Source organism: Lynx rufus, unplaced genomic scaffold (genome assembly GCF_022079265.1).
Source record: "Lynx rufus isolate CCGP_SWC_20201006 ecotype Redwood Valley unplaced genomic scaffold, mLynRuf1.p SCAF_10, whole genome shotgun sequence".
Taxonomy (NCBI): domain Eukaryota; kingdom Metazoa; phylum Chordata; class Mammalia; order Carnivora; family Felidae; genus Lynx; species Lynx rufus.
In genome coordinates this window covers 80576216-80604022 of record NW_025814824.1, presented here as the reverse complement: position 1 = coordinate 80604022, position 27807 = coordinate 80576216, and the positions used below count along the sequence as shown (strand labels likewise).

Genomic DNA, 27807 nt, shown 5'->3' with positions numbered 1-27807 from the left:
CAGAAGTGTATGTGTAAGGAACATTTTAGTCTTTTTGTTTCTTTTTATTATTCTGAACCGTTAAGAGTTTAAACTATGGAGTCATATAGACTTGGGGCAGACACCAGCTACAATCTGTGAGACCTTGGGCAAGTGGGTAAACCCTCTGTTTCCTCACAGGATAATAATAATTACTAACTAGTGGGGATGGTAAATGATGGTAATGGTATTCCTTGAATTACCAAAAATAATGTCATTATATAGGCCTCTCTTTTCCCTCATATACAGTGTTTGAAAAAAAATTTTTTTACCATGAATCCTAGTAACCTCCAAACAATAACCTGTCAAACCCCTTCTTCAACATGGTCCCTCTTTATTCTATTTATATCTTTGCCAAAATAGTAGACTACGGGCTAGATGGAACAACATTTCAAGTAGAGACATCCTTCTGAACGAAGAACTTTCCTTTTAATATTTACTAAAAATATATCATGTCCAGAAAAATAATTGCTCATAATTACAGGTCACCTGGACACATTTTGCAGGGAAACATAAACGGTTCTGAATATCTCAGAGATGTGGATATGAGAAAGACAAAAATTTGGATCGCTATAGTCATATGGGATATTATGGGCTATCCCCCTAAAATTCGTATGTTGAAATCCTAACCCCCAGAACCTCAGAATGTGACTGTATTTGAAGACAAGGTCTTGAAAGAGGTACTTAAGGCAAAATGAGATCATTAGGGTGGGCCCTAATCCAGATGACTGGCATCCTTGTAAGAAGAGTAAATGTGGTCATAGACACATACAGAGAAGAGACAGTGTGAAGACACAGGAGGAGACGGCCACCTAAAAGTCAAGGAGAGAGACCTGGAACAGATTCTTCCCTCAGGCTCCTTAGAAGAAACCAACTCTGCTCACTCTTGATCTTGGACTTCTCACCTCTAGACCTGTAAGAAAAATAAACTGTTATTTAAGCCATCCAGCCTGTGGTACCTTGTTGTGTAAGCCCTAGCAAACTAATAAAATTAGAAAGGAATACTAGAATGTAAGCTCCAGGAGCATAGGATTTTTCATCTTTTTTTGTTCATTGATGTATCCCAAGTACCTAGAGCGATGCCTGGCACATAATAGGTGCTCAACAAATATTTGCTAAATGAGCTTCTTAATAAATAAAGCAGAGTAATAAAAGCCTTCCTATAGATGCTCTATTAAGTACCATCAATGTTTCAGTAATGCTTCTTATACTCCTAAGACCTGAGAACCTGGACTCTTGCTGCTCTTACCAGCTCTGTGGTTTACTTGGTCTGCTGCCACAGCCCAAATGCATAAAATCCTCTGGTGAAATTCTTGGTATGATTCAATTCCAGGAGTAATTTCCTAAAGAGAAGAGCTAATAAGATTAAAATGCTGCTGTAATACAATAAATGTGAATTAATCCACATAGGCAAACAGATCAAACTTGTTAGTCCCATCCTGAGGAAAATGCCACAAACAGATGTAACTTGTTGGTATTGATGTTCCCTCAAAAGTATTTGGCTGGCTGATGTCACTAACGGCATTGAGAACGGCCTGGATTCACAATTTAAAGGAAAAAAATAAACAATGATTCTCCTGTTGTTATTAAAGCATTTCTTGAGTGGACACAGGAAAAAGACAGACTAAATTTCCTTCTGACTTATTCAATTACATGGCTTCATGGTGCATGTATTTCTTTAAACCAAATCCATGTCTTAATATCATCACTATCACCATCAATCAATACTTAATTTGGTTCCCTAAATATGCTAGGGAAATAAGAGCAAAATAAAACATAAAAGAATCATGGAAACATGATTTTAACTTACATGCAAATATCCTTTAAGCAACTGCTAGAGCAAAAAATTCACCGAAATTATAATAGTTCTGTTAGAGATAAGATTGTAGATAACTCTCTCTTCCAATTATTTTTAATTTTATATAAGTTCTTATAAGCCATTTTTACAACATAAAGTTCTCAAAAACCATTCTAACTTCTAATCATTACTGGAAGAAAATTTAGCATTAAAAATTCTCCCAAAGGAAGAGGATGATATTTATTTTTAAAGTATATTTAATTAATACATTTTTACAGGAATACACATGAGAAAACCAGAATACACCAGTTTCATGGGCAAGCAAAATTTGGCATTTTAAAATCAAGATCTGGAAATATCATCCTGAAAGCAATTTAGAAATCAAGTCAAAGCTTGTTCTTGGTCTGGGGCCTGGAATGAGTTCCCTGAACTGATGCAATCTGAAACCCTAGCCAACAAGTGTTTATCAAAGTCTTTGTCCCAAAGGGAGAAGTCTCTTTTCTAATTCTCCAGGAGTCATGCTGTTGGGATTGCTTTGAGACTTGAGCAAAGAGAGCAAGTAGGAGTACAAAACATCCAAATCATTTGGAAACATTTTCTTTTCCAGCAAAATGAAAGCTGGTTTTTCATGATATGCAATTTGTAATCAAGCCCTCCTTTACTGAAGCGATTCGTCAGCTACTGGTGCGTTTGCTCCTTTTTCCTGGGAACCACATCATAAACAGGAAGTACATGCCTCTGGGGCTTATTCATTGCAGAATGGAAAAAATGAAGCTGTGGATTTTCTCAAGGATGATTTAGAGAGGACGGATCATTAATTACTGTACTCCCCTCCTTATCTTCACCAGGAGCCTTATAAACCAAACGACTGCACAAGCTGTGCTCCACACCCAGGAAAATACAAAGAGTTCTTTGCCCATATGTGACCGGAAGTCAACTTTACAGCTCTGCATCAGGCTTTGATCACATACTGGCAAAGAGGATCAGCCCCTGTCTTAACAACCTGTTAGAACCCTGCCTGCTTCACCTTCCATCCTGACAGCCACAAGCCTCCAGACCTAAGATCAGAAAGTCTACCATTTCATATTAACCAAATACCACAAGCGTTGGGTATGAAGCAACCCGATACTGAGCAGACTAAAAAGAAGAAAAATGTACTCCTCACAAGGGACATCTTGGTGGTGATGGCATAGCTCTGGAACTTGGTTGCAGTGGTGGTTACACCAATCTAAGCACGGGATAGAAAGGCACAGAACTACACACACACACACACACACACACACACACACACACACACCTTGTGCCACTGTCAATTTCCATACTCTGATACCTACCAGGTAAGTAAGGTGTAACCATTGGGGGAAAGTGGATAGAGAGAGTACATACAACCTCTCCGTACACTCCCTGCAACTTGTGATATGTTTATTTCAAAATAAAATGGTTTTTAAAAGTGCACCTTCTTGTGTACATCCACGTTCTTTGACCGTCTGGCATCAGGACAAGTCACAGAGAAACACAGCCTGGTTTTCGAGTGGAAGGTTTCAGCCGCCACCCAACACAAAACTTGAGCCTGGGAACACTTCCCCTGCAGCTGCTGTGCCTGGGGTTTCCTTTCTGACCTCCAACCCTGCCTGACGCCCGCCCCCTGTCTCAAATTCAGGTCACACCTCAATGTCCCCTCTTTACGGAGAGGCCTTCCCTGCACTCCCTAACCAAGCAGACGCCCTCTGCTATTCTCCGAGTACCTCGGTCCCTTCGCCGCATTCTTCGCTCGTGTAAAGAGGTGGTTAGTTTACTTGTTTGCGGCCCGTCCCGCCGCCGGCCTATAAGCTCCAAGAGCGCGGACACCGCGTCTGCCCCTCGCCCACCCTACCCCACCACCACCACCACGAGCCCGCCGCTGGGCGCGGGCCACGTGTTCTACAGCCTGTGGAATAAACGCACCTCCCTGAGATTCACTCCCTCCGGCTCCAGGGCGTCGCGTCGGTTCCTCCCCCTCGCACCTCGTCCTCTCCGCCACACCCGGGCCCCTCCGCCTCCTCGCCTCCACGCGGACCCCACCCGGCCAGGGAGGGCGCCATTTTCCTCTAACTCTTCTGCCCAGAGGGCTGCTCTCCCCCCGTTGGCCCCTTTTCCTCAGGCTCCCCCCAACTCAGCCCCCTCCCCAATATCTCCAGCCACCGCCCCGCGCTCTGCACTGCCCTCCCCTCCCTTCCGGTGCCGCCCCTGGGCCGGGACCCCAGCCCGCAGCCGGCGCGCCCCTCACACCACGCCCCTCAGTCCACGGACCGCGTGGGAGGCACCCACTCCGCCGCTGCGCGGGAGGGGAGGGAAGACGGGCGGGGCGCGGGGGCGTGGCCTCTTCCGTACTGAGCTTGGATTGGCCAGTCCCGCGGGGGCGGGATTGCAGCCTGGGTCTTGTCCTCGGGTCTCTGCCGGGCATTCTTCGCGGCTGCGGCTCCAGCTTCGGCGACCAGGACGGGAGAACTGCGTCTGCGGCTCCAGCAGCATGTCTGAGAAGCGGCACACAGGGGATGCCGAAGCCCGGAGGCTCCCCGACTCCTTCAGGGGTGAGCCCCGCGCTGTCTCCGCCGCCCCCCGCCGCCCCCCCCCCCAACCTTTCCCTCGCGAACGAGACCCAGCCTGGGAGTCCCAGGCTCGTCTCCGCCGCTTTAAGCCGTGCGACCGTTGCTTTAAGCTTCGGTGACGCTGAGAATAGCGAACCCTGCTTCGCGGGCTGGGGGTCAGGTTTAGGGATGTTAGGGTGCAGAGTGCACAGCGGCGTGCCTGGCACACAGAGGATGCACCCACTGCAGGGCACGTTTCCAATACCAAAGCCATAGCAGAGGCTCGAGTGCTCCAGCGGTTGCCAGATGCCTGGCCCTGTGCCAGTGCTTTGCGTTCATTATCTCGTGGCACGCATGCGGGCAAGGAAATGCCTAAGTGACTCGGGGCCAGCGGGTGGTGAAGCCGGGGCGCAAATCTGCACCCCACACTCAGGATCCCGCGTCTCCTGTCTCCCGACTCCCCTTTCCTTCCCACCCCTCGGAGGTCATCTCCTCCAGCCAGCCTTCCGCTAACCCCATGCGTGAGCCCCCCTTCTCCGGAGCTGGAAGGAACTCCTGCTCCCCCAGCCCCACCCCTGGCCAATTTCATATCAAGAAGCAAGACCGACCTGTGAGATTTTCCCCTAACCCCTCACATACATTTGCTATATTTGCAAAGAAAAGAAAGTCTCTTTTTGACATTCTTCCCCTCTCTTTCCAGCTTCACTTTCTGCCCTATCTTGCCCCCTCTTTACTCCAGTTGTCCTGGGGGACCTCGCCTTTGCGGCTTTTGTTTCTCACAAGGAACTCATAAGTACCCCCACCCTACTGGGGCCTTCCCTGTCTTGAGTGGCTCAATCTTGTTCCCCTGTGAAGGAACTAATACTCTTGAGAGGGGTGTCACCTTGAACCTTTATTGGCTAACTCCTTGGGGGTGGGGGTTCCAACAGAGGTGACAAACCTCCAGGGGTGCTGGTTCCCTCCCTGGAGCTGGCTCATAGCAATCCGAAGGAATTATTTCCAAGGATGGAATTTCAGGCAGGATGACATGGTGAAAGACAATTTAGGGGGCTGGGTGGGCTTTTCCAGCACCCCACAGAGAACACTGCAATGGACTTAACTTATTCTGATTATTTGTAAAGCCAGCCTTGTCCACCCATCTAATTTAAGTCCCATTTCCTCTGCCCGGTGATCCTTCCCAGGAGCATCGACAGAATTATCCCTCACTTTCCTCTGCTAAGCACCTCGGAGAGTTATCTTCCCAAATCAGTAGTGTAACAGGAAGGCTGTATTTGAAGAAACTGATACTCCCAAAGAGGTTGTTACTTCAGAGTCACATCGTTGATAAGTAATGGAGCCATATTTTAAATCTGAGTTTGACTCTACAACTTGCTGTCCACCTCTTTCATAGCTGGTTGTCTTTTCCTAGATAGGAAGGTGGGTGGGATCCCTTCCTCTGTGCCCTGACCTTCTGGTGGGAGACAGAAGGACTGTGAGGACAGTTTTAGCAGTTTGGTGAAACTGCAGCGAGATATCTGTTTATAGAGGTTCTTTGGGAATACACGTGACTTTTATTTATACTTCATATCCCCCTTTTTTAGTTGTTTTTCATCGTCACAGACTAGTTTCCATTTCTAATTTCTTTTTCTTGGTTCTATGATTAACTTTTTTTTTTTTAAGACAGAAATGTTTTTTGGAATCTAATGAAAACTCCTCAGAAAGTTATACACACCAAAAAAATTTTGCATAGTCTAGGTTGCCTTATATATATATATATATATATATATATATATATATATATGTAAATATAAATACGTGTGTGTGTGTGTGTGTGTAAACACAGGTACAAAAGCCATTACTAGAATTTATTAAAAAGATTTGATTGAGTGCTTGCCATGTGTCAAACACAGCCTAAGTGCTTTACAAACATTATCTAATTGCAATCCTCTTAACGGCTCCACAAGGAAGACATTATCCACCATTTCGCAGCAAGAAAACCGGGGCTCAGAGTAGGAAAATCACACATGTGTGTGATTCAGAGCTAGGGTTTCAAACCTGGGCTCTGTGATTTCTCCAAACCATTTTCCCTATCCTAGAGCTACCTCCAAAATGTGTACCCAAACAGGAGCACCTGGGTGGCTCAGTCGGGTTAAGTGTCCCACTTCAGCTAAGGTCATGATCTCATGGCTGTGAGTTCAAGCCACACGTCGGGCTCTGTGCTGACAGCTCAGAGCCTGGAGCCTGCTTTGCATTCTGCGTCTCCCTCTCTCTCTGCCCCTCCTCCACTTGCTCTGTCTCTCTCCAAAAATAAACATTAAAAAAATTTTAAATGTGTACCTGAACAGAGGACCTTGTCAAACACCAGCGCTTCACTAAAGGTGAGGGAGAACAAAGAAAGCCCAGAAGAACCTAGCTTCAATACAGACCTCTTGAATAAGACATCCCCAGAAGGCTGCTTCTGAAGGAAACAGTGGAATATAAAAGCCCAAACTCTATCCTGTTATGATTTTGCTGACAATTAGTCTTAGGAATGTAAATGTGACCAAACCCAGGGCAAGATTACTTTTTCTTAAAGCCAGTGCATTCACTTTGTAATGAAATAATGCAGGTGGATCACAAAGAAATGTATTATTATAATTAAGAGACGTGTCAACAGAATATATCCCTTTGGGAGAATGCCTGAACATAAGCAGAATCAAGGGACTTATTTGTTTATTTCAGTTGTTACAGCTGATCAGATTGGGGAGAACTTTGTAACTTCTTTAATAATTAAGCCGAGTTAAACCATCAATGGTCATAAATTAACTCAAACCAGTGACCGAGTCTACTAAAGCTGGCGTGTGTGTGTGTGTAGATACATGTATATATATTGGGTTGCCATGATAATACATTGTGAAGTGTGGAAAGAGAAAAGGTAGAAATTATAGTCAATAGCAAAAAGGAAGTATGTGTCAATTCTCCTTCCCCCATTCTTTCTGAATCGTTGTCTGTCTTCCGGGCCTAGTAAAGAAACTTAAACCCCAAGCATTTGGCCTGCCATTTCCGTAGATTAGCCTTTGAAGATGTGAGCAGTAAAGTATCTGTTGCAAAATATCACACAATAAAAATTATACCAACCTTGCCCAGTTGTGAATGCATTTATGGTACGATGGCATAGTGTAGTGAAATGGGAGTGGAATTCAGAATTCAAGGATCTGAACTGAGCTCGCAATACCATCCCTTACTAACTGGGTCACCTTGGGCAAGTCAGCCTCTGGAGTCAATTCCTCATCTCTGTCTTGGGCATAATCTTACCACAGTAACTGTCTCCCAAGGTTTCAAGAATCAAATGAGAAAATTTAACAGTGACTGTTCAGAAAACCTGGTAATTATGCAGGAAACTAAAATTTATGGACAAAGAGTGGCATGAAAGATGGTCCAAGAAAGCTTAGAGCTCTGATTTACCTGCCCAAATGTGGTCTGTTTCTCCTCCAGAGACAGAGTCCCCAGGCAGATTGTTAGCCTTGGTATTTTCTTTGGGGTGTGCAGGTCCCAGAAGGCAATTCACTTACTAAAAAGTTTATTCCTGTAGGCTGTATCAGTGTGATCTGAAAGTTGTGATAAAAATAACAGCTGCTATTTAGTGAGTACGGCCTGAGTGTCAAGCACTTTACATTTTTATATGGGATGAGTGTTCTTTTCCCTCCTTTTTCTGGTGAGAAAAGTTAGTGGTAGAATTGGAATCTGACACCCAAATCCTGAACTCTTAGCCGCTGCTTAGCTTTTTGGCCTCAGTTGAGAATGGGGAACCTTACGATTTAGTTTCCTTATGCAACTCTTCCCCATTTTGTTTTTAACGTAAGCTCCATGCCCAGTGTGGAGCTTGAATTCATGACCCCAAGATCAAGAGTTTCAATGTTCTGCTGACTGAGCGAGCCAGGAGCCCCTGGTTTCTCACTCTGTAGTTAAAATGATGTTGCCCTCCAAAGACTTTTATGGGAAAAACTTAATTCTAGATGCTTTTAAGATGTCCAAGAAAAGGAGCTGGGAAAAACAACCAAAACAACAGCAGAAGTAGGAGCATTTTGTTCTCTTAATAGATCTCAGGACTAGTCTAAATGTAATTAACTTAATACCATTATGAAATTGTTTTTCTCTCCAGTTTTTCTGGAAATGACTGTTTTTATCTTGCCAGCTGTGGGCCATATTCAGGTCACACGTATTCATTCTGACAACTGCTTTGGGACAGAGGATGGTCTACACTGTATTCTTGGGTCTTGTCTGCTAACGTGTAGATCAAGTTTGTCTCATGTAAAGGCTTTCCTTTCCCCCGAAGAAACAGCGGAATCCCTCAGCGCATTCAGCAATTATTTACTTGACAAATGTTTTTTGAGTACCTGTTATGCTCTAGATGTCTATCGTATTAGCTCATTTACTCTTCACGATAACCCTCTGAGGAGGTACTCTTATTAGCTCTGTTTTTAAGCAAGTAGACTGAAGTGCAGAGAAGTCAGATACTTTCACAAAATCACACAGCTAATAAGTGGCAAAGGCAGCTTTGAAGCCATCATGCTATACTGTTTTAAGAAGACCAAAATCTGTGAAGAAGATGGACCTTGAAAAGAATAATTATAAATGTGATTTTTTTTTTTTTTTTAAATAGGCGCCACGTCCAATGTGGAGCTTGAACTCATGACCCTGGGATCAAGAGTCGCACGCTCTACCCTACTGAGCCAGCCAGGCGCCCTCACCTTTTTAGAGAGGGTGAAGTGTAATAGGCAATTAGGAGAGGGGGGGGGCCCTATTTAAGACTCAGAAGGTTCAAATTTAAAATTATTCATGACACTCAACCCCTTTTTCCTCCTGCTTTATGGCTGGAAATAGTCAAATGAAGGAAAGCTACAGAAAATCCCCAAGATGCTTGGGAAATAAAATATTTACACATATTTAAGTTCCTTACTCTTTTTTGAGCGAAGCAAAAGACTCCCTTTATTTCAACTTGTACTGGAAATCTTTCTTAAAAGGAATTGTCCATTCCCTTTTTCTAATATCTCATGGTAAATACAGTTTAAGATCTGTGATTCAGATCCCATAATGGTTCACCAGTATTGGTTCTTTTTTGTTTTTGTTTTATATGTTTATTTATTTATTTTGAGAGAGACAGGAAGAGAGGATCCCAAGCAGGCTCTGCTCTGTATGCACGCAGCCCAAAGCAGGGCTCCATCCCACAGACCGTGAAATCATGACCTGAACCGAAGCGAAGAGTAGGACACTTAACTGACTGAGCCACACAGGCGCCCCCGTGTCGGTTCTTTTCATCCAGTATTTGTAGCCATGGATGGTTTATAATAAGGAAGAAAAAGTAGGATCTCCAGTCATGGCTCTTAACTTGATATCATCTGGCCTGTAGCCACTCTGGCCCAGAGAATAATTTCTTCCCTAGAGGCTTCAGGATTAGGGCATTCGAAGAACTGTAATTAAAATAATCATTTGAAAGGCGGGTTACAGTGTGTGCACTCCTTTGCTTTGAAAGCCTCCAACTAAATACCATTGTTTCTTTAACATGAATTTATTGAGCCCCTCTTGTGTGCTAAGCTCTGCCCCTCTCCCACCCCACCTGGTGTAATGTTTCTCTCTGTAGAGTGCTGCCTTCATTTTTGTTTTTTCTTCACTTTATTTTCCTCCATTTCTCTTCTTGTCCTTTTCTTCTGTGGTTTCCTTCCCTTCTTTGTCTTTCTTTGTAAATTCCAGGCATTTGAAAAACTCAGTCGTAGTAAAATTTTGATTAATCGGTATATGTCATCATTAATGAAATATGTCTTATATTGACATTTGCATATTTCCCTGCCCTTTGGCCTGTTTGGCCTACCTTGAATTTTTACTTCATCAAGTCTTTTAAAGCCCTTGTTTCAAAACAAAGGAGAGAGAAACAGAGGATCTGAATGAAAACTGTAGCCTTACTCGAAAACCTGAAAGATCAAATCTATTATTTAACTCATGATGTTCTCCTCAAATACATAGCTGTAGGACTTGGACCAGGGACGGGCCATATAGCCTGTGGACCAGATCTGGCTGATTGCCTGTTTTTGATTGCCAGGCTGATTGCCTGGCTATTGCCTGTGGGCCATAGCCCACAAGCTAAGAATCGTTTTTATATTTTTAAGTGGTTTTTTCAGGGGTGCCTGGGTGGCTCAGTCGGTTGAGCGTCAGTCAGTTGAGCGTCCGACTTCAGCTCAGGTCATGATCTCACAGCTTTGAGTTCAAGCCCCACGTCAGGCTCTGTGCTGACAGCTCGGAGCCTGGAGCCTGCTTCGGATTCTGTGCCTCCCCCTCTCTCTGCCCCAACCCACTCACATTCTGTCTTTGTCTCTCTCAAAAATAAATAAACATTAAAAAAAATTTATAAGTGGTTTTTTCAAAAAAGGAGAATATTGGGGCACCTTGGTGGTGCAGTCAGTTGAGCATCTGATTCTTTTTTTTTAAATTTTTTTTTCAACGTTTTTATTTATTTTTGGGACAGAGAGAGACAGAGCATGAACGGGGGAGGGGCAGAGAGAGAGGGAGACACAGAATCGGAAACAGGCTCCAGGCTCCGAGCCATCAGCCCAGAGCCTGACGCGGGGCTCGAACTCACGGACCGCGAGATCGTGACCTGGCTGAAGTCGGACGCTTAACCGACTGCGCCACCCAGGCGCCCCGAGCATCTGATTCTTGATCTCGGCTCAGGTCATGATCTCACAGTTCTAGAGATCAAGCCTGCACTAATGGTACGGAGCCTGCTCAGGGATTCTGTCTCTCCCTCTGTCTGTCGCTCCCCTGCATGCGTGCGCGCGCGCTCTCTCTCTCTCTTAAAATAAACAAACTTTTTTTTTTTTTAAAAGGAGAATATTTTGTTATCCATGAAAATTATATGAGATTCAGATTTCCATATCCATGAGTTTCACTTGAGCACAGCCTGCCCACCCATGGGCATGTTGCCTGTGACTGCTTCTGTGGCGCACAGTAATTGCAACAGACCCTATGGCCTACAAAGCCTAACGTTTCTGGTCCTTTACAGAAAAGTGTGGCAAATCCTGATGTAGAATCTCTGGTGGGGGATAGTGGGGGCCAAAAAGAACACTTATATCCTGAATATTTATGCTTTTAAGAAAAATGAAAAATTGCCCAGACCTTTCACTTCCACCAACTGTTGCCCCTTAAAAAAAGTGCTGTTAAGACCATGCTGTTAGTATGTGTTTTTGAGGCCAAACGCCTAGCCCTCTTGTCTCTCCCCACCCAAACTGCACTGTTCTTGGCATTTGACAACACGAAGTGAAGTGTTTCTCTTGCATTCCGGGAAAGGGGAAGGAAAAGATTGTCCTTGAAATGCTGCTTTTCAGGCATTGCAACAATCCTTGGGCTGGTTCTTTTCTTTTTTGTGTATAATGATACAAATGACCCTGAGTTAGATTTTCAGATATTGTGGAAGACTTTTCTGGCCTTTCCCTGAAGAGGACATCTAATCTTTTGAACTTTAGAATAAAATATCAAAGATAAATGGAATTTATTATTAATCCACACGATCTCCAGCAATGCCAAGTTCAGTAGATCTTAAAGTGAATCAGCTGATACAGCATCATTAACAACATGGAGTGCTCTGAAATTATGCCTGCGTCATCCTCTTGAAAAGATTATTTTACTGCTTTTTTGGGAGCCAACCCAACAAAAATTACTGTGCAACTTTTGTTTGTTTGTTTCGTGATTTTGTTTGTTTCCTTCTGTCTCTTCCCAGAAAGTCTTTTGCTTTTATTACTTTGGGAGTCCAGGAGGAGTATTTCATACCTACTTTACAAATTTTTGTAAACGTTAGAAAGAAGGTATGTGAGGAACCTGCTTGTGGCCGACATGTGATAAACATTCAACAAATGGTTATTATTATTAATTATAAAATATACCTCCAGAATGAGAAAAATTTAAGAACTGTGTGATTTTATCTTTTCAACAAAATTCGTTTACACAGGAAGGATGCATGGAAGTTTTGCTAAGCATATATGCATTGCAGCAAGTTTCTATTTGAGAAAATTGGAACCTAATTGTTCATTAGATGGAACAATGGAATATTATTCAACCTTTAATAATAAAGAATATGTACTGACATGAAAAGATACTCATGATTGGGGGGAAAGCAGGTTTAAAATAATTATGTATACCATTATTTTATTTTATTTTATTTTTTAAAAAAAGCAGATAGGAAAGGTTTAAAAGACAAATAGCAAGGTAGAAAATAATCGCCATCTAGAGAAAATGAAGGTATAGATAATTTTTCTTTTAAAATAAGAGAAAAAAATGATGTTTTTAAAAATTCATGTTAGTCCCCTGGAGATAAGCCCCATTTGAATATTCAGTTAAACAGTGTTGATGTATAAACTTATATCCATTTTCAAAACCTTGCTTTGATTAGTTAAAATTTTATTTTGGGGCACCTGGGTGGCTCAGTCAGTTGAGCATCCAACTTCAGCTCAGGTCGTGATCTCACCGTTGGGTTCATGTGGGTTGTGGGTTCGAGCCCCACATCAGGCTCGCTGCGGTTGGCACAGAGCCTGCTTCGGATCCTCAGTCCCCCTTTCTCTTTGCCCCTCCCCCCTCTCAAAAATAAATAAAGACTACAAAAATTACTTTAATGCAGTTTTCAGAAGAGTTTTGTAGTAAAAGAAAAGATAAAAACTATGGCCAAGTAGTATTTACAACCAAGTGTCATGGGGTCACCAATCTTTACGAGTATTCCCACCCAGCCAAGTACCAACAAGTATATCAACCAAAATATCTCAGGAATACTGACTGCTCATCATTTATCTTTTACCTCCTACAGCTGGGAGGTATTCAGTCTTCAAGCTAATGAATGAGGAACTTGAAGGAAATGAATTTCATGAAATTTGGGGGAGTAACTGAGAATTTCTATTCCTCTTTGGCCCGTGAATGGTAGATGACTAAGAACTCGTTAGTACCTTGGTGAAGGATAAGCCTCACCTCTCTGAGGAATGTGACTATGTACCTTTATGAGCTATAACCAGATAAGGAAGAATTTCAAGGGTTGAGAATGAGATAGTTCGAGAGGCACCAGAATAATCTGAAATGGTGCCATTTCCCCAGCATATAAAGAGATTATTTTTTATTGATTTTTCAAAGTTTATTTACTTTGAGTGAGAGTGAGCAGGGGAGGGGCAGAGAGGGAGAGAGAGAATCCCAAGCAGGCTCCTGCACTGCCAGCTCAGAGCCCCACACGGGGCTCGAACTCACGAACAGTGAGATCATGACGGGAGCTGGGATCAAGAGTCAGGCGCTTAGCCAACGGAGCCACCCAGGTGCCCCTACATGGATTACTTCTGGCTGAGCCTTTGAAATGTGTAAGTCCAAGTCCAGTTTTCCAGATACGCACTTCATTTCTTACCGCTCTTGGTTTGTAATCTCGTATATTCATTTGAGGATTTCAAGAATAATGTCACGACAGAAACAGAGTGCACGCACACACGCACATACAAAAAGACTGGGCGAGAATAAGAATAAACATCCCATCCTTCCAAAAGTTTCTAGTCTTATATATTCAGGATGCAGAGGTTTGTACTTTGCCTGGAGATAGGAGGTTTGGGGCAGTATTTTAGAAAGCACCAAATGCTGTCAGAGAAGTATTTGGCTAGTGTGTTCCTTATTTGCAATCCATTTCACTTTGGAAACCTAGACCTGAGCCTGGCAGAGAACCTTGAGACCATTTTGCTATAAATAGGCACAGCTGGAATTAAGAGGCCTTCCTCTGTAGGGACATCAGATTTCATTCTCAGAACTCCTACCATGCTTTCCAAGTTTGCATACTCTCTTGAGAAAGTGCTCCAGACACAAAAATGTCTTTGATGAGGATTTTTTTTTATTATTTAAAAAAAATTTTTTTAATGTTTATTTCTGAGAGAGAGAGAGACACACAGAGTGCAAGTGGGGAGGGTCAGAGAGAGGGAGACACAAAATCCGAAGCAGGTTCCAGGCTCTGAGCTGTCAGCACAGAGCCCGACGTGGGGCTCGAACTCACAAACTGTGAGATCATGACCTGAGCCAAAGTCAGACACTTAATCGACTGAGCCACCCAGGAGCCCCAGAATTCTTTTTGATTTTTTTTTTTTTTTTAATTCAGAGTCAAAGGACCAAAGGAGTGAATGGACTTAGAACAGGAGCTCTGGAGCAAGATGTCCTATGTTTGAATCCCAGGTCTTCCTCCCTCATGTGACCTTGGGAAAGCTTTGTTGTTTCAGTTACCTCCTTTGTAAAATGAAATTAAAAATACTTAACTTCAGGGGCGCCTGGGTGGTTCAATCGGTTGAGCATCCAACTCTTGATTCCGGCTCAGGTCATGATCTTGTGGTTGGTGAGTTCCAGACCCATGTTGGGCTCTGTGCTGACAGCTCAGAGCCTGCTTGGGACTCTGTCTCTCACTCTGTCCCTCCCCTGCTTGCGCGCGCGCTCTCTCTCTCTCTCAAAATAAACAAACAAACAAACATACATTAAACAATATCTTAGGGGCGCCTGGCTGGCTTAGTCGGTTGCACAACTGACTTCGGCTCAGGTCATAATCGCGCAGTTTGTGGGTTTGAACCCCGTGTTGGGCTCTGTGCTGACAGCTCAGAGCCTGGAGCCAGCTTCAGATTCTGTGTCTCCCCCTCTCTCCGCCCCTCCCCCACTTGCACCCTGTGTCTGTCTCTCTCAAAAACAATAAATAAAACATTAAAAATATTTTTTAAGGGGCGCCTGGGTGGCTCAGTCGGTTAAGCGTCTGACTTCAGCTCAGGTCACGATCTCACGGTCCGTGAGTTCGAGCCCCGCGTCGGGCTCTGGGCTGACGGCTCAGAGCCTGGAGCCTGCTTCCGATTCTGTGTCTCCCTCTCACTCTGCCCCTCCCCCGTTCATGCTCTGTCTCTCTCTGTCTCAAAAATAAATAAACGTTAAAAAAAATTTTTTTTAATATTTTTTAAAAATACATAACTTCACAGGGCTTGGAAAGACTACAATGAGATACACATCTAAAGTAATTGAATACGGTGCCTATAACAAACCACCTAAAAATGGCCACTCTGATTATTGAGAGTTGTGATAATGCCTGATGGAGCCTTCTGCACAGGCAGCATTGTGGCCTTGAGCTTGGCGTATCCTCTCAGTGAATATGTCTACGACCCCACAAATTTTAACTTAGAAACTTCCAGGAGATTAACTTAGAGCACTTTTATTCAAGTATGCATAGGATGTTTGTTTATCTCCCACTATGACACAGAATCAGAAAACTACAAAGAATATATAATGTATATTCCTGGTCTTTCATTCTGTGTTTCAGAGCACTTGACCTGGATGCCGTCTTGTGTCTCTTCTCTCCTAAGGTCTCAGCCTGAACTCTGCTTATTTCTTGGCCCACCATTTGTTCAAAGGCCCGTTTCACTGTCATCTTTGCCCTTCTGAGCCGTAACAGGTCCCTGGTCTGCCTCTTGCCCTGTTGCCAATCTCCCTCTCGTTATTAAAACAGCTCCTAGAAATAGAACAGATGCTTTCAGTGGTTGATAAGAAAAGTGATAGTATCCCTTGGCCTTCAAAGTCCCTCTGCCCTCCACAAAGAGGAAAAACAAACTAAAAATGAGGAAGATTCTGGATACAGAAAGTGGAAAAACACAAGCCAGGAAGTGAAAGGGGTTTCCCAGAATGGTAGTGAAAGCCAGTCACTGGGACAGCTGTTCACAATACCCAAGAGAGCAAGTCCAGACATGGCTCCAAAAAAGACTCTCTTGGAGGATGAAATTGGTAGAGTACCTGACCTTGAGAGAGGAGATTGAGATCATTGATGAGCGGTTTGAGGCTGAATCAGTGAGTACATTAAAAACTAAGCAAAGGTGAGGGGTGGCCTGGGTGTCTCCGTCGGGTAAGTGTCCGACTTGATTTCAGCTCAGGTCGTGATCTCATGGTTCGTGAGTTCGAACCCCGCATCGGGCTCTGTGCTGACAATGCAGAGCCTGCTTGGGATTCTTTCTCTCTCTCTGCGCCTCTCCTGCTCTCTCCCTCTCAAAATAAATAAATAAAATAAACTTAAAAAAAATCCTAAGCAAAGGGAAAAAGCAAGACAGTGAAGAAAAACAAAAAGTTGTGTGGTACAGAAAAATGAATTAGACGTCCCTGCGTGGCTTAGCTTTGAATCGCATTGACGTATACATGAAATATAAAATGCTGTAATGACCATACAAAAATTACGATGTAATTAGAAGGATGGGTATATTTATGGGCGGAGGAAAAGCTAAATCCCCTTCCACAGTGGAAAGTCAATAAGTAATGCTCAAAATGAAGAGAGCCACAAGGAACAAAATCAGCATGTTATTTAGAAACATGGAGTGTATACCAAAATACTCCGCCAACAGAGCAGCTGCCTTTGAGGAAAGAAAAGCTGAAAGAGGTAAGCAGGGGACTGCCCTCTTTTTGTAGTAGTCTTCTAGAACTTTTGGACTTTTTAAACTTTGTGCAAGTATAGCTGCTAAAAAAAAAAGCACAGGTGCATAGCAACAAAGGCTGAAAAAGGAGGTGAGAATAATAGAAGGGAGAAAAATAGGTTACACATTTTATTTACTCATAAAATGCATGTGTACAAGAGAAAGGTTTGGAAACATACTCGCCATGTGTGGATTGAGTACGTTTCCCCTTCTTTTCCATACTTTTCTGAATTTCTTGCAGCAGGGCGTGTATTACCTTTATAACAAGACGAAAAGCTATTTCGTGTTACAGGAAAGGAAACAATTAGAAAAGTGAGAGGAAAACTGTCTACCCATCCAAGCCCCACTCTGTCCCACCGGTGTGAGTTACCCCTATTCCGTGTTTTCAAAATGTTCTGAACAGAGTGCTCTATGTCTGCACTCACCAGCCAGTGTTATAACGATCTGTTTGTCTGTCCTGCCTGCTGAACTTGCCTGATAGCCGGGATTGGATCTTACTCCCTTTTACCCCTTCAGTGCAAAGCATGAACCCTAATAAATATTAGGTGCCTAATAAATATCTGCAGGATAGAAAATAACATAGATAGCCTTTGTCATGTTAAGGAGATTAGAAAAAGTAGCACCGGGGCATGTGGGTGGCTCAGTCAGGTAATCAGGTAAGCATCTAACTCTTGATTTGGGCTCAGGTCAAGATCATGTGGTTCTTGTGTTCAAGCCCCACATCAGGCTCTGCACTGGCAGCACGGAGCCTACTTAGGATTTTCTCTCTCCCTCTCTCTCTGCCCCTCCCCCACTCGGGTGCTCTGATTCTCTCTCTCTCTCAAAATAAATAAACTTAAAAAAAAGAAAAAGTAGCACCCTGCACTTCAGCGTTGTTGTAGGATTGCATGGGAAAATCCATGTAAACCAGCTCCAAACTCCAAGCATAAGTGTGTTCAGTGAACAGAGGCTGAGGATGGTCGGAGTGTGCTAATCACCATGATAAGAGTTGTATATTTTTTGTTTTCACAGATAGCCCTAATACGGGCCTTGGACCTTGTGGCTGGATTTTGGTGGCTGTCTCGTTCTTGTTCACAGTTATAACCTTCCCAATATCAGTATGGATGTGCATAAAGGTAAAGAATGTTTTACTTGCGTCTGGAAAGGGGTCAAGCCCTAACTACATAAACCCCCTTTGTGTGTGTGTGTGTGTGTGTGTGTGTGTGTGTGTGTGTGTGTAAAAGAGACAGACACCTGCTGGCCTGTAGTTCTTTTTCCTTCATGACTCCTTTAGAAGATTCACTCTAGTCTATTGTGATGGAACTTTATAACTTCTTTTCAGGCGGTCTTTCTTATAGGTAAGAAATACCTATAGTAAGGATCACCATCGGGGCGCCTGGGTGGCTCAGTCAGTTGAGCATCCAACTTCAGCTCAGGTCATGATCTCAAGGTCCGGGAGTTCGAGCCCCACATCGGTCTTTGCTGCTGTCATCCTGTCAGCACAGAGCCCTCTTCAGGTTCTCTGTCCTCCTCTCTCTCTGCCCCTTTCCAGCTCACTCTCTCGCTCTCAAAAAAAAAAAACCCCAAAACACGTGGGTATGTTCAAGCTCTCCCACTGCCAAAACAAAAGTAAGGCTCACCATCGCAGTTTGGGATGTGGGACGCTCCTGTCCAGATTCAGGAGGCCAAGGTTTGGTTGCTGGCTCCATTGTTCATCGTGTGACCTTTGCCGTGTTTCCTTCCTGTGAAATGGGAGGAAGTAACAACACCCACTTCCTAGGACCAATGTTAGGATTAAAATAATGTATCTAAACATGTGTATCCCAATGCCTGGCACATGGTAAATGCCCCCTAAATGCTGGTTATTTTTTCCATGAAGTTATTAATACTGTGACAAATGACTATCATTTACATATTCCTAAAGAGATAAAATATGCTCTATAATTTTCAGATAAGTTTATTGTTATGATTTAAGATATCAGGAGACAAACTATGGGGAATTTAGTTTTTTTCTTTCTTTTCTTTTTTTTTCTGTATTCACAATGCATGAGTAACTGAATGATGATGTTAACAGCTGAGGAGTGAAGTTATGGATTTGCTCCTGTATACTATTCTATACTTCCCAAATTTTATACCATGAATATGTATTGCTTTTATAATAACTTAAAAAAATAGTAAATACGTATCATGCTTGGTGGGGGTAATAAAATATTGGACATGTGATTTATAGATACTGTTTGGATTTTATTTATTTATTTTTAATTTTTTTTAATGTGTATTTATTTTTGAGAGAGAGAGGGAGAGAGAGAGTATCCCAGCACAGAGCCCGACATGGGGCTCAAACCCATGCACTGTGAGATCATGACCTGAGCCAAAATCAAGAGTCAGATGTTTAACCAACTGAGCCACCCAGGAACTCCATTTATTTATTTATTTATGTATTTATGTATTTATTTATTTAAGTTTTATGTATTTAAGTAACCTCTACACCCGACGTGGGGCTGAAACTCATGACCTCAAGATTAAGGGTCCCATGCCCTTCCAACTGAGCCACCCAGGCACCCTGATGCTATCTGGATTTTAGAGAAAAAGACAAAATAGAGGCATCTAATCTGTTTAGGGCAGAAATACATATTTGAGAAGCTGTTTATGTTGGGGCACCTAGGTAGATCTGTCAGATAAGCATCCAACTGCTGGTTTTAGCTCAGGTCATGATCTCACAGTTCGTGAATTCAAGCCCCACATCAGGCTCCAAGTTGATGGTACAGAGCCTGCTTAGGATTTTCTCTCTCCCTGTCTCTAGCCCTCTCCTACTTGTGCTCGTTCTCTCTCAAAATAAACAAACTTAAAAAAAAAGAAGCTGTGTATAAATAAATAGTGGATGTAAATATTTGCACTCCTCATGTTAAATTATTATTATTTGTGTTTTTAACCTAGATCATAAAAGAATATGAAAGAGCCATCATCTTTAGATTGGGTCGCATTTTACAAGGAGGAGCCAAAGGACCTGGTCAGTATAAGGGTTCTGGGTGGTTGTCTGGAGACTGGAATTCTTCCTCCTGTTGATGTGAATTCCCTTCCAAGGGCCCTTTCTCTGTTGGCTTAGAAAAGAGTGCATGTGTAACAATAGGAGTGGCACGAGCCAGTCTTGCCACAATCACCCTTTCCTTCCCTTAGCTCCCCTCCCCTTCCCATCCAAGCTGATAACATTATTTTAGGCCAAGAATAGCGGCACCCATGGAAGTCTGAGCATGAGAATTCCTATTACGCTAAAGGCTTTCAGTCATCGCTTTTGGCAAACTTCACTTAAGCCCCTACTGCATTCCAGGCTCTGGGAATTCAAGGGAGACTAAAATATAGTTTGTGCCCTCAAGGATCTTGCTGTCTAATGGACACCAAAAAGGAAAACAGTTACAACCCCGTGTGATAAGTATTAGGATCAAGTAATTGCAGATAGCTGTGGAAACCCAGAGACAAGTAACTGACCCGAATTAGTAGGAGGAGACCATCTGGGCTGAAGGTGACATCTCGGCTGAGTCTTGAGGCCTGGAGAGGTGTTAGCCAGAGGGGAGGTGTTCCCCGCAGAAACGGCAACAGGCGCGGAGCGATGTAGAAGGGGGCACGGCAGACCCAGGGAACGGCAGGGAACAGCCCAGCAAGAGCATAGAGCACGAGGACGGGAGAAGGGCTGCAGAGGGGCCTGGGCAGGTTGGGCTGGACCTTGTGTGACGGGTTCAGGGCTTTGCAGTTCAGGAAAGACTTGTGCTTGTGGCTGAGAAAACGGGCCATAGGAGAGAAACCGAAAGATACAGAAAGATTTGGGAAGGATTGCATTGGTCTAAGTGAAAACAAGACGGCCAGTGACAGCGGAGTAAGGAAATTAAATCACAGGCCTCAGTGGCAACAGTTTGGTGGGGGAAGTAAGCAAGAGGATAGCATTCCTGGCGTCTGGCTCAGGCACAGAGACGAACTGGCTTCTTTCAGTTGCCTAAGTGGATTCTCTGACGGTGAACGGATTCGGCGCTGGCGTCTCTCCGTGACATTCTGTGTTTCCTTGTTGCAGGTTTATTTTTTATTCTGCCGTGCACGGACAGCTTCATCAAAGTGGACATGAGAACGATTTCATTTGACATCCCCCCTCAGGAGGTAAGGTTGTCTTTTGCCATGAGTAACAGATGTCACATGTGAAAGTACTTAGCAATGAGAGAGGCAGAGGAGAGCGGTGAGAGCACAGGTGGAGAGCCTGTCGGCCGTCACCGTTTTCCAGCTGTGTGACTTTGAGCAAGTTCCTCAACTTCTCTATGCCTTAGTTTCCTCAGCTGTGAAATAGAGGTTGTAACAGTAGGACCTACTTTATAACGTTCTCGTGGGGACTACGTGAGATGTTAGGTGTAGAGTGCTTAGAACAGGGGCTGATAAGTTAGTAAGTGCTATGTAACTGCTTCTTACTACGAAGTGTAACACAATGTTAACTCAAGTGTAATGTTAGCTTTTCATACTTGTCATCACTTTTACTACCACATTTCTCTGCTGCTGGTTTCTGATAGAAAATCCAGCTTAGGGTAAGCAACTGACTTCGGCTCAGGTCATGATCTCACAGGTCACGGGTTCGAGCCCCGCGTCGGGCTCTGTGCTGACAGCTCAGAGCCTGGAGCCTGCTTTGGATTCCATGTCTCCCTCTCTCTCTCTTCCCCTCCCCTACTCGCATACACTCTGTCTCTCAAAAATAAGACATTAAAAAAAAAAAAAAAAGAAAATCCAGCTTGGTACAATATTCTTCTTAAGGTTTTTTTTTTTTAATGAAATTTATTGTCAAATTGGTTTCCATACATCACCCAGTGCTTATCCCAACAGGTGCCCTCCTCAATACCCATCACCCACCCGCCCCTCCCGCCCACCCCCACCAACCCTCAGTTTGTTCTCAGTTTTTAAGAGTCTGTTATGGTTTGGCTCCCTCCCTCTCTAACCTTTTTCTTCTTAAGGTTCTTGATTATACTCTAGATTAATTGGTTAGAAGCCCAAAAATTAGGAACTGCTCATTCGGCATTTTAGATAAAGCCTATAATGTTTTAGAACAGTAACTACTTCATGCTGTTTCAAACTGTTTCGCAAGTAATATCACGGTTGAAACCCATAGCAGAATCCCTGGAAAGCTTGTAGCTGCCGTGGGGCAAAGGGATCCCTCCAGGCCACAGTGGCAGAGCCAGACCAATATCTAGCTTTTTGGGGGCCTCGCCTCATGCTTCTCCCACCGCTGCATGCGGAATGCAATCCACATTAGCTCCATCCTGGCCCGTGACCTAGTGATAGCCAGCCTGGTCCACATGTCCAGGGAGGCATCCTAACCTTTGCAGACAGAAAGCCTGAAAGTAGGATGAAGGGAGGGATAGAAGAATATGTCAAGTGTCTCCTGGCCAAAGGCCAGCTACTCAGCAGGGCGGTGGAGCCCGGCCACGTTGCTTTCTCTTTTTCCCAAATCCAGAAACCAGCCCAGGAACCTCCTTGCTGGTACTGATCCAAGTAGTGGGTGAGGTCAGACTTTGTAATCCACACGTACGTAGGAACACCAGGAATCGCTTTTACCCACCAGAACAAGGCTGGGAGCTGTGCTGTATTCTCTGCACGGATTCCCATGTCTCAGGGAAGATCGGCTCTCAGAAGGAGCCCCTTTCAGGGTAGCTGGGAGTCCTGGCATTTTCCTCTGTAAACATCACGGGCAGCTGGCCGGCTTGCTGTAAGCTTCTGCCTTCCAGCTGCTGTCTTGTCTCCTGTGAGCTGCTGAATGCAGAGCAGATTGGAACTTGGCGAGCAGTCCTTTTTCCGATCCCCTGTGAACTTCATGTGAAGGAAGATAAATACTCTGCCTACAATAAACAGTAGGAAGAGAGGCGGCAGCTTTAGAAAGCTCTGGCTGTGGCAGAGTCACGAGGGCAAGAAATGGTTTAGAAATGATACACATTTTCCCATCACATCATGGGAACTGATTAATTTTCATGCAAGATGGTAATATACTATTAGAAGTATTTTTAGATTATCAGCAAAAGGATTACCGCTTTCCTGCCTAGCAGGGACTAAACAGCCATATAATACCATTAGTTGTTATCACTTGCCATTTACATAGCTCTTACCCTTTTTTTTTTGTTAAGTTTATGTATTTATTTTTGATTGAGAGAGAGAGCAGGGGAGGGGCAGAGAGAGAGGGGGGCGGTGGGAGAGAGAGAGAGAATTCCAAGCAGGCTCCTGAGCTGTCAGCCCAGAGACTGAGGCGGGGCCCGGACTCCTGAACCTTGAGATCATGACCTGAGCCAAAATCGAATCGGGAGCTTAACAGACAGAGGTACGCAGACTCCCCCCATTACACTTTCCAAAGAGCTTCATTCACAAACATCTTACCAGATCTTCAAAGAAACTTGCACAGAATTGGGCAGTGTAATTAGCCCCATCTCACAAATGAGGAATCTCTAGGTCGAGCAGTTTAAGAGCCTCACTAGGGTCACAAAGCGAAGCGGGGTAGAGCCCCGGCACCAATCACTAAATTCCCAGGATCACGTTTCAGGTCATCTCTCATTTATTCACCCCCTGCCGTGGATCCATCCCTCTGCCAGTGCTTGCGATACAAAGACAGACTACTCTTAAGAAACGCCTAGTCCAGGGGCGCCTGGGTGGCGCAGTCGGTTAAGCGTCCGACTTCAGCCAGGTCACGATCTCGCGGTCCGTGAGTTCGAGCCCCGTGTCGGGCTCTGGGCTGATGGCTCAGAGCCTGGAGCCTGTTTCCGATTCTGTGTCTCCCTCTCTCTCTGCCCCTTGCCCGTTCATGCTCTGTCTCTCTCTGTCCCAAAAATAAATAAAAAACGTTGAAAAAAAAATTGAAAAAAAATTTGAAAAAAAAAAAAAAACGCCTAGTCCAGCAGAGAAGCAGTGATGTAGGTCAGCAATACTGGCCGCTGCAAAGGGGCAGTATTTGCAAAGCGCTTTGCAAAGCGCAAAGGGGAAAGTGTTTAAGTCTGCCCCGTCTGGCAAGGTTCACAGAGGAGAAGACACTTGAGCTGTGTCTTGAGTGATGAGTAACAATGTGCCAGTCTCATGGCATGCGGGAGAGAGAGGGGAGAGGACATCCAAGCAGAGGGGACACCTGCACGAAGGCCCTGGGACATGCAACGTGGCGCATGTGGGACGCACACCTTGTCCTGTGTAGGGTGTGCAGGAGGGTGTGGGACGGAGTGAGGCCAAAGGGCCAGCAGTCAGAGGACGCCTACACCAAACTAAGGCGCTGCCCTGAAGGTGGTAGGAAGGAGCATTGGCAAATTCTGTGCTTGTAAGCATCTTCATGGAGCGTGCTACAAAGTGGGTCTGTACCCTGATCTCCCCGTATAACAACGTCCCCCATTCACTTTTTGTTCTAGCAATGCTGTGCTACTTATATATATATATAGCTCAGCAAACCTAGGCTGTGCCATGGCTCTGTGCCATTTCATGCATTATTGTCTCTGCCTTGGATGCTTTCATGCCACCCTCAGAAAATTGTTATTTCAGGTTGCCTGGGTGGCTCAGTCAGTTGAGCGTCCGTCTCATGATTTTGGCTTGATTCCAGGGTCGTGAGATCGAGCCCTGCATTGGCACTGAGTGTGGGGCCTGCTTGGGATTCTCTCTCTCTCTCTCTCTCTCCCTCCCTCCCTCTCCCTCCCCCCCTCCCTCCCCCTGCCCTCTGCCCCTCTCCCCTGCTCATACTCTCTCTCTATCTCTCTGAAATAAAAAATGTAAAGGGTGCCTGGGTGGCTCAGTCGGTTAAGCATCCAACTGCGGCTCAGGTCATGATCTCACGGTTCATGAGTTTGAGCCCCACGTCGGGCTCTGTGCCGACAGCTCGGACCCTGGAGCCCGCTTCAGATTCTGCGTCTCCCTCTCTCTCTGCCCCTCGCCTGCTCACATTCTGTCTCTCTCTCAAAAATAAATAAACATTAAAACAATTTTATAAAATAAAAAAATTTTTCTAATTTAAAAATTAAAAAAAAAAATGTTATTTCTTCCTTGAAGACACAGCTCACACACCACCCCGGCCACCTACAAGTGTCCTTCCTTTGTCCCATAAAGTCTCCCTTCATTCCCCATCCGCTTTGAAGGAACAGTGCCTGCTGCTGAGCGGTATCTCAGTATTTGTTGACTAACTGAATGAATTAATGGAATTAAGGAATAAGTGAATGTATTTTATTAAAATTCTGAATACACACTCCACTTCCTGACGCTCTGTTGTCTTAGTCCATCCGGGCTGCTCCAACCAAACCCCGCAGATTCGTGGCTCAGGAGCAGCACAATTTCTTACAGTCCTGGAGGCTGGACTCGGGGGCTGAGGAGTGTCCACTTCCTAGATCCTAGATGGCCGTGAGGGTTCAACCCTCGTGACCTGATGGGCGTCCCAAAGGCCCCGCCTCCTAATGCCATCATGTTGGGGCTGAGGCCTCCGCGTCTGAATTATGAGGGAACACAGACATTGAGTCGATAGGGCTTACTAAAGAAAATCGGCCAGTGTTCAAGATGTTCCATAGAACAACATTCCTTGCAGTGATCTTAAAGAAGGAGTTGGTCGGCCGGTGTGCAATCGCTCCCTTTCTGTTACAGATCCTCACTAAGGATTCCGTGACCATTAGTGTGGATGGCGTGGTCTATTACCGCGTTCAGAACGCAACTCTGGCCGTGGCAAATATCACCAACGCCGACTCCGCAACCCGTCTTTTGGCACAAACGACTCTGAGGAACGTTCTGGGCACCAAGAACCTCTCTCAGATCCTGTCTGACAGGGAAGAAATTGCACACAACATGCAGGTGAGGCGTGTGCCGGGGCTGATACCCACCAGAAATCAAAAGATGAAGCAAAGGGTCATTGGTTGTTTGACAGCTCTTTACTCATTCCAACTGGGGGATCACTGGCCTGCCTTCTTCCCTTCGTAGAAAGGTTTTCTCAAACTTGATTTGGTGGAAGGGAATATTTTTCACACAGAAAGCTCATGGGTTAATAGCTCAGATGCATGCATCGTTTTTTTGTTTTTTTTTTTATTCCCTTCAGTGTAGTTTTGTTTTGTTTCCCGAGAACTAGTCATTAACCTTTTTCTTTAGCATAATAATCCAGAGGCCGTGTTGCAAGACAGTGCAGGTATTGTTAAATTCTCGTGTGGGTCCCATGACTTCCCTTGGGACTCCTATGCTTTCCAGTCTTACTTGGGTAATAGATTACAAATTAAACCTGACTTGCTCAACAAAGATAAAGCACTCTAACCTGAGATCTTGTTACTTGTATCAGTGTCATGGTGTGTAGAATCTGTGACCTTACCTGATGTCCACAGCCACCATATGAGACAGGAAGTAGGATTTCATTCCACCCATGGTAAAGGGACCGAGTTGAAGCAGGAGGAAGTAATGTGGCTTACGTGGAGTCATATTAGATCAGGAGCCAGCTGGCCACCTGTTTCTATCAGTAAAGTTTTATTGGGACACAGCCACTCCCATTGGCTTAGGTATTACCCACAGCTGTTTTTGACCTACATCGGCACAGTTCACAGTTGCAACAGACACTGAAAGCAAACGATCACTGTCTGGCCCTTGTAGGAAAAGTTTGCCAACCTCTGCATGAGCTTCTTAGGAGTAGAATCAGGATCAGCTCCCTGGGACCCAGCCCCCTAGCTCAGCCTTCCATCCAGCGCAGGAGAAGTAAGCTCTCTCCCGGCTCTCCCCCAGCGCCCTGTCTGCTCTAGACCCCAGTGCTCTACCGTAGGCCTCTGGGCTGGGCTGAGCATTCCTGGCTTGCCTTCTCTCTTCCTGACAGTGTACCCTGGATGATGCCACGGACGACTGGGGAATAAAGGTGGAGCGTGTGGAAATTAAGGACGTGAAGCTGCCTGTGCAGCTCCAGAGGGCGATGGCTGCAGAGGCGGAGGCATCTCGGGAGGCCCGGGCCAAGGTAACCTCCCTTTCCTTTTCTTTCCTTTTCTTTCCTTTTTTCTTTTCTTTTCTTTTCTTTTCTTTTCTTTTCTTTTCTTTTCTTTTCTTTTCTTTTCTTTTCTTTTCTTTTTTTCTTTTCTTTTCCTTTGTTTTTCTCTTTTCTTTTCTTTCTTTCTCTTTTTTCTTTCAGTTTGCTTTGCCTGTCGAGTTTTCTTTTTAAGGAAAGCATGGTTGTTATAAAAAATGGAAATAATCTTAACGGGTTTAGCCAAGTTGAAAGCCTCCCTATCACTTCAAGCCACAAGCTCCCCCCAAGGGGCCACTGCTCATGACAGCTTAGTATATACACCGGGGTTTTATTTGACTAGGGTGTTAGATTGCCGGCTTATTTTGCGTAAGCATGGTCACACCCACGTATCGTTCTGTTCCTTGATCCTTTCACTTAACATCATCCTGTGAGCCCGTCAGTGTGTATAGAGCCATGTCATTCTTCTGTGACTGCATGTCCCGCCCCCCCGCCCTGCCATGTCTCAGACTTCATGCTCCGAGTCCCCCACTAAGGACAAAGGAACAGTTCTGGCTTAGAGCAAGTGGACAGTCCGGTCCATGTGCCTACCATTTGTTCCTTCCCTGTCTTCGTTTTTGAAGTTTATTTATTTTGAGAGAGAGAGTGACAGTGCATGCGGGATAGGGATAGAGAGAGAGGGAGAGAGAGAGAATCCCAAGCAGCGTGGAACCCAACGCAGGGCTTGAACTCACGAACCGTGAGATCATGGCCTGAGCTAATCCTTGCCTATTTTTGTCTTCTCTTTCATTCTCTCTTTTCTCAGGACCTTCTTCCTTCTTACTGTTCCCTCTTCCTCTCTGTCCTCTTCTTTTTTTCACTCCTCTCATGTCTGCTTTTCCCCCTTCTTCTTGTCGTCACCATCCCTGCCTGCTTCTTGAGCCCACATGGGTGCGTGCCCCATAGGAGAAGGGTTGAGGAAATATCTATTAATCTAACCTAGGAAAGAGGGTCTCTGGAGCTAATTCATAAGGACACAGGGATATCTCGCCAAACCCAAGGATG

At 44.6% G+C, this 27807-nt stretch overlaps 1 protein-coding gene and 1 long non-coding RNA gene across 2 annotated transcripts in view; one reads left to right on the top strand and one right to left on the bottom strand.

Moving 5' to 3' along the window:
- Positions 1-892: 892 nt before the first annotated feature.
- On the bottom strand, positions 893-3895 carry LOC124526649 (uncharacterized). The gene is made up of 3 exons (XR_006965710.1): positions 3761-3895; positions 1268-1361; positions 893-931 (listed from the first exon to the last, which is right to left on the bottom strand). It is a non-coding gene; the product is annotated as an uncharacterized LOC124526649 (long non-coding RNA).
- A 359-nt stretch (positions 3896-4254) lies between these two features.
- The window catches only part of STOM (stomatin), a 33775-nt gene continuing 10222 nt past the window's right edge, over positions 4255-27807 (top strand). Inside the window, exons 1-6 of the mRNA XM_047068914.1 lie at positions 4255-4386; positions 17838-17941; positions 19743-19815; positions 20869-20951; positions 25422-25625; positions 26623-26757. Of these exons, the coding sequence (XP_046924870.1) occupies positions 4326-4386; positions 17838-17941; positions 19743-19815; positions 20869-20951; positions 25422-25625; positions 26623-26757 (660 nt within the window). The 5' untranslated portion in view covers positions 4255-4325. The remainder of the gene's footprint in view (positions 4387-17837; positions 17942-19742; positions 19816-20868; positions 20952-25421; positions 25626-26622; positions 26758-27807) is intronic.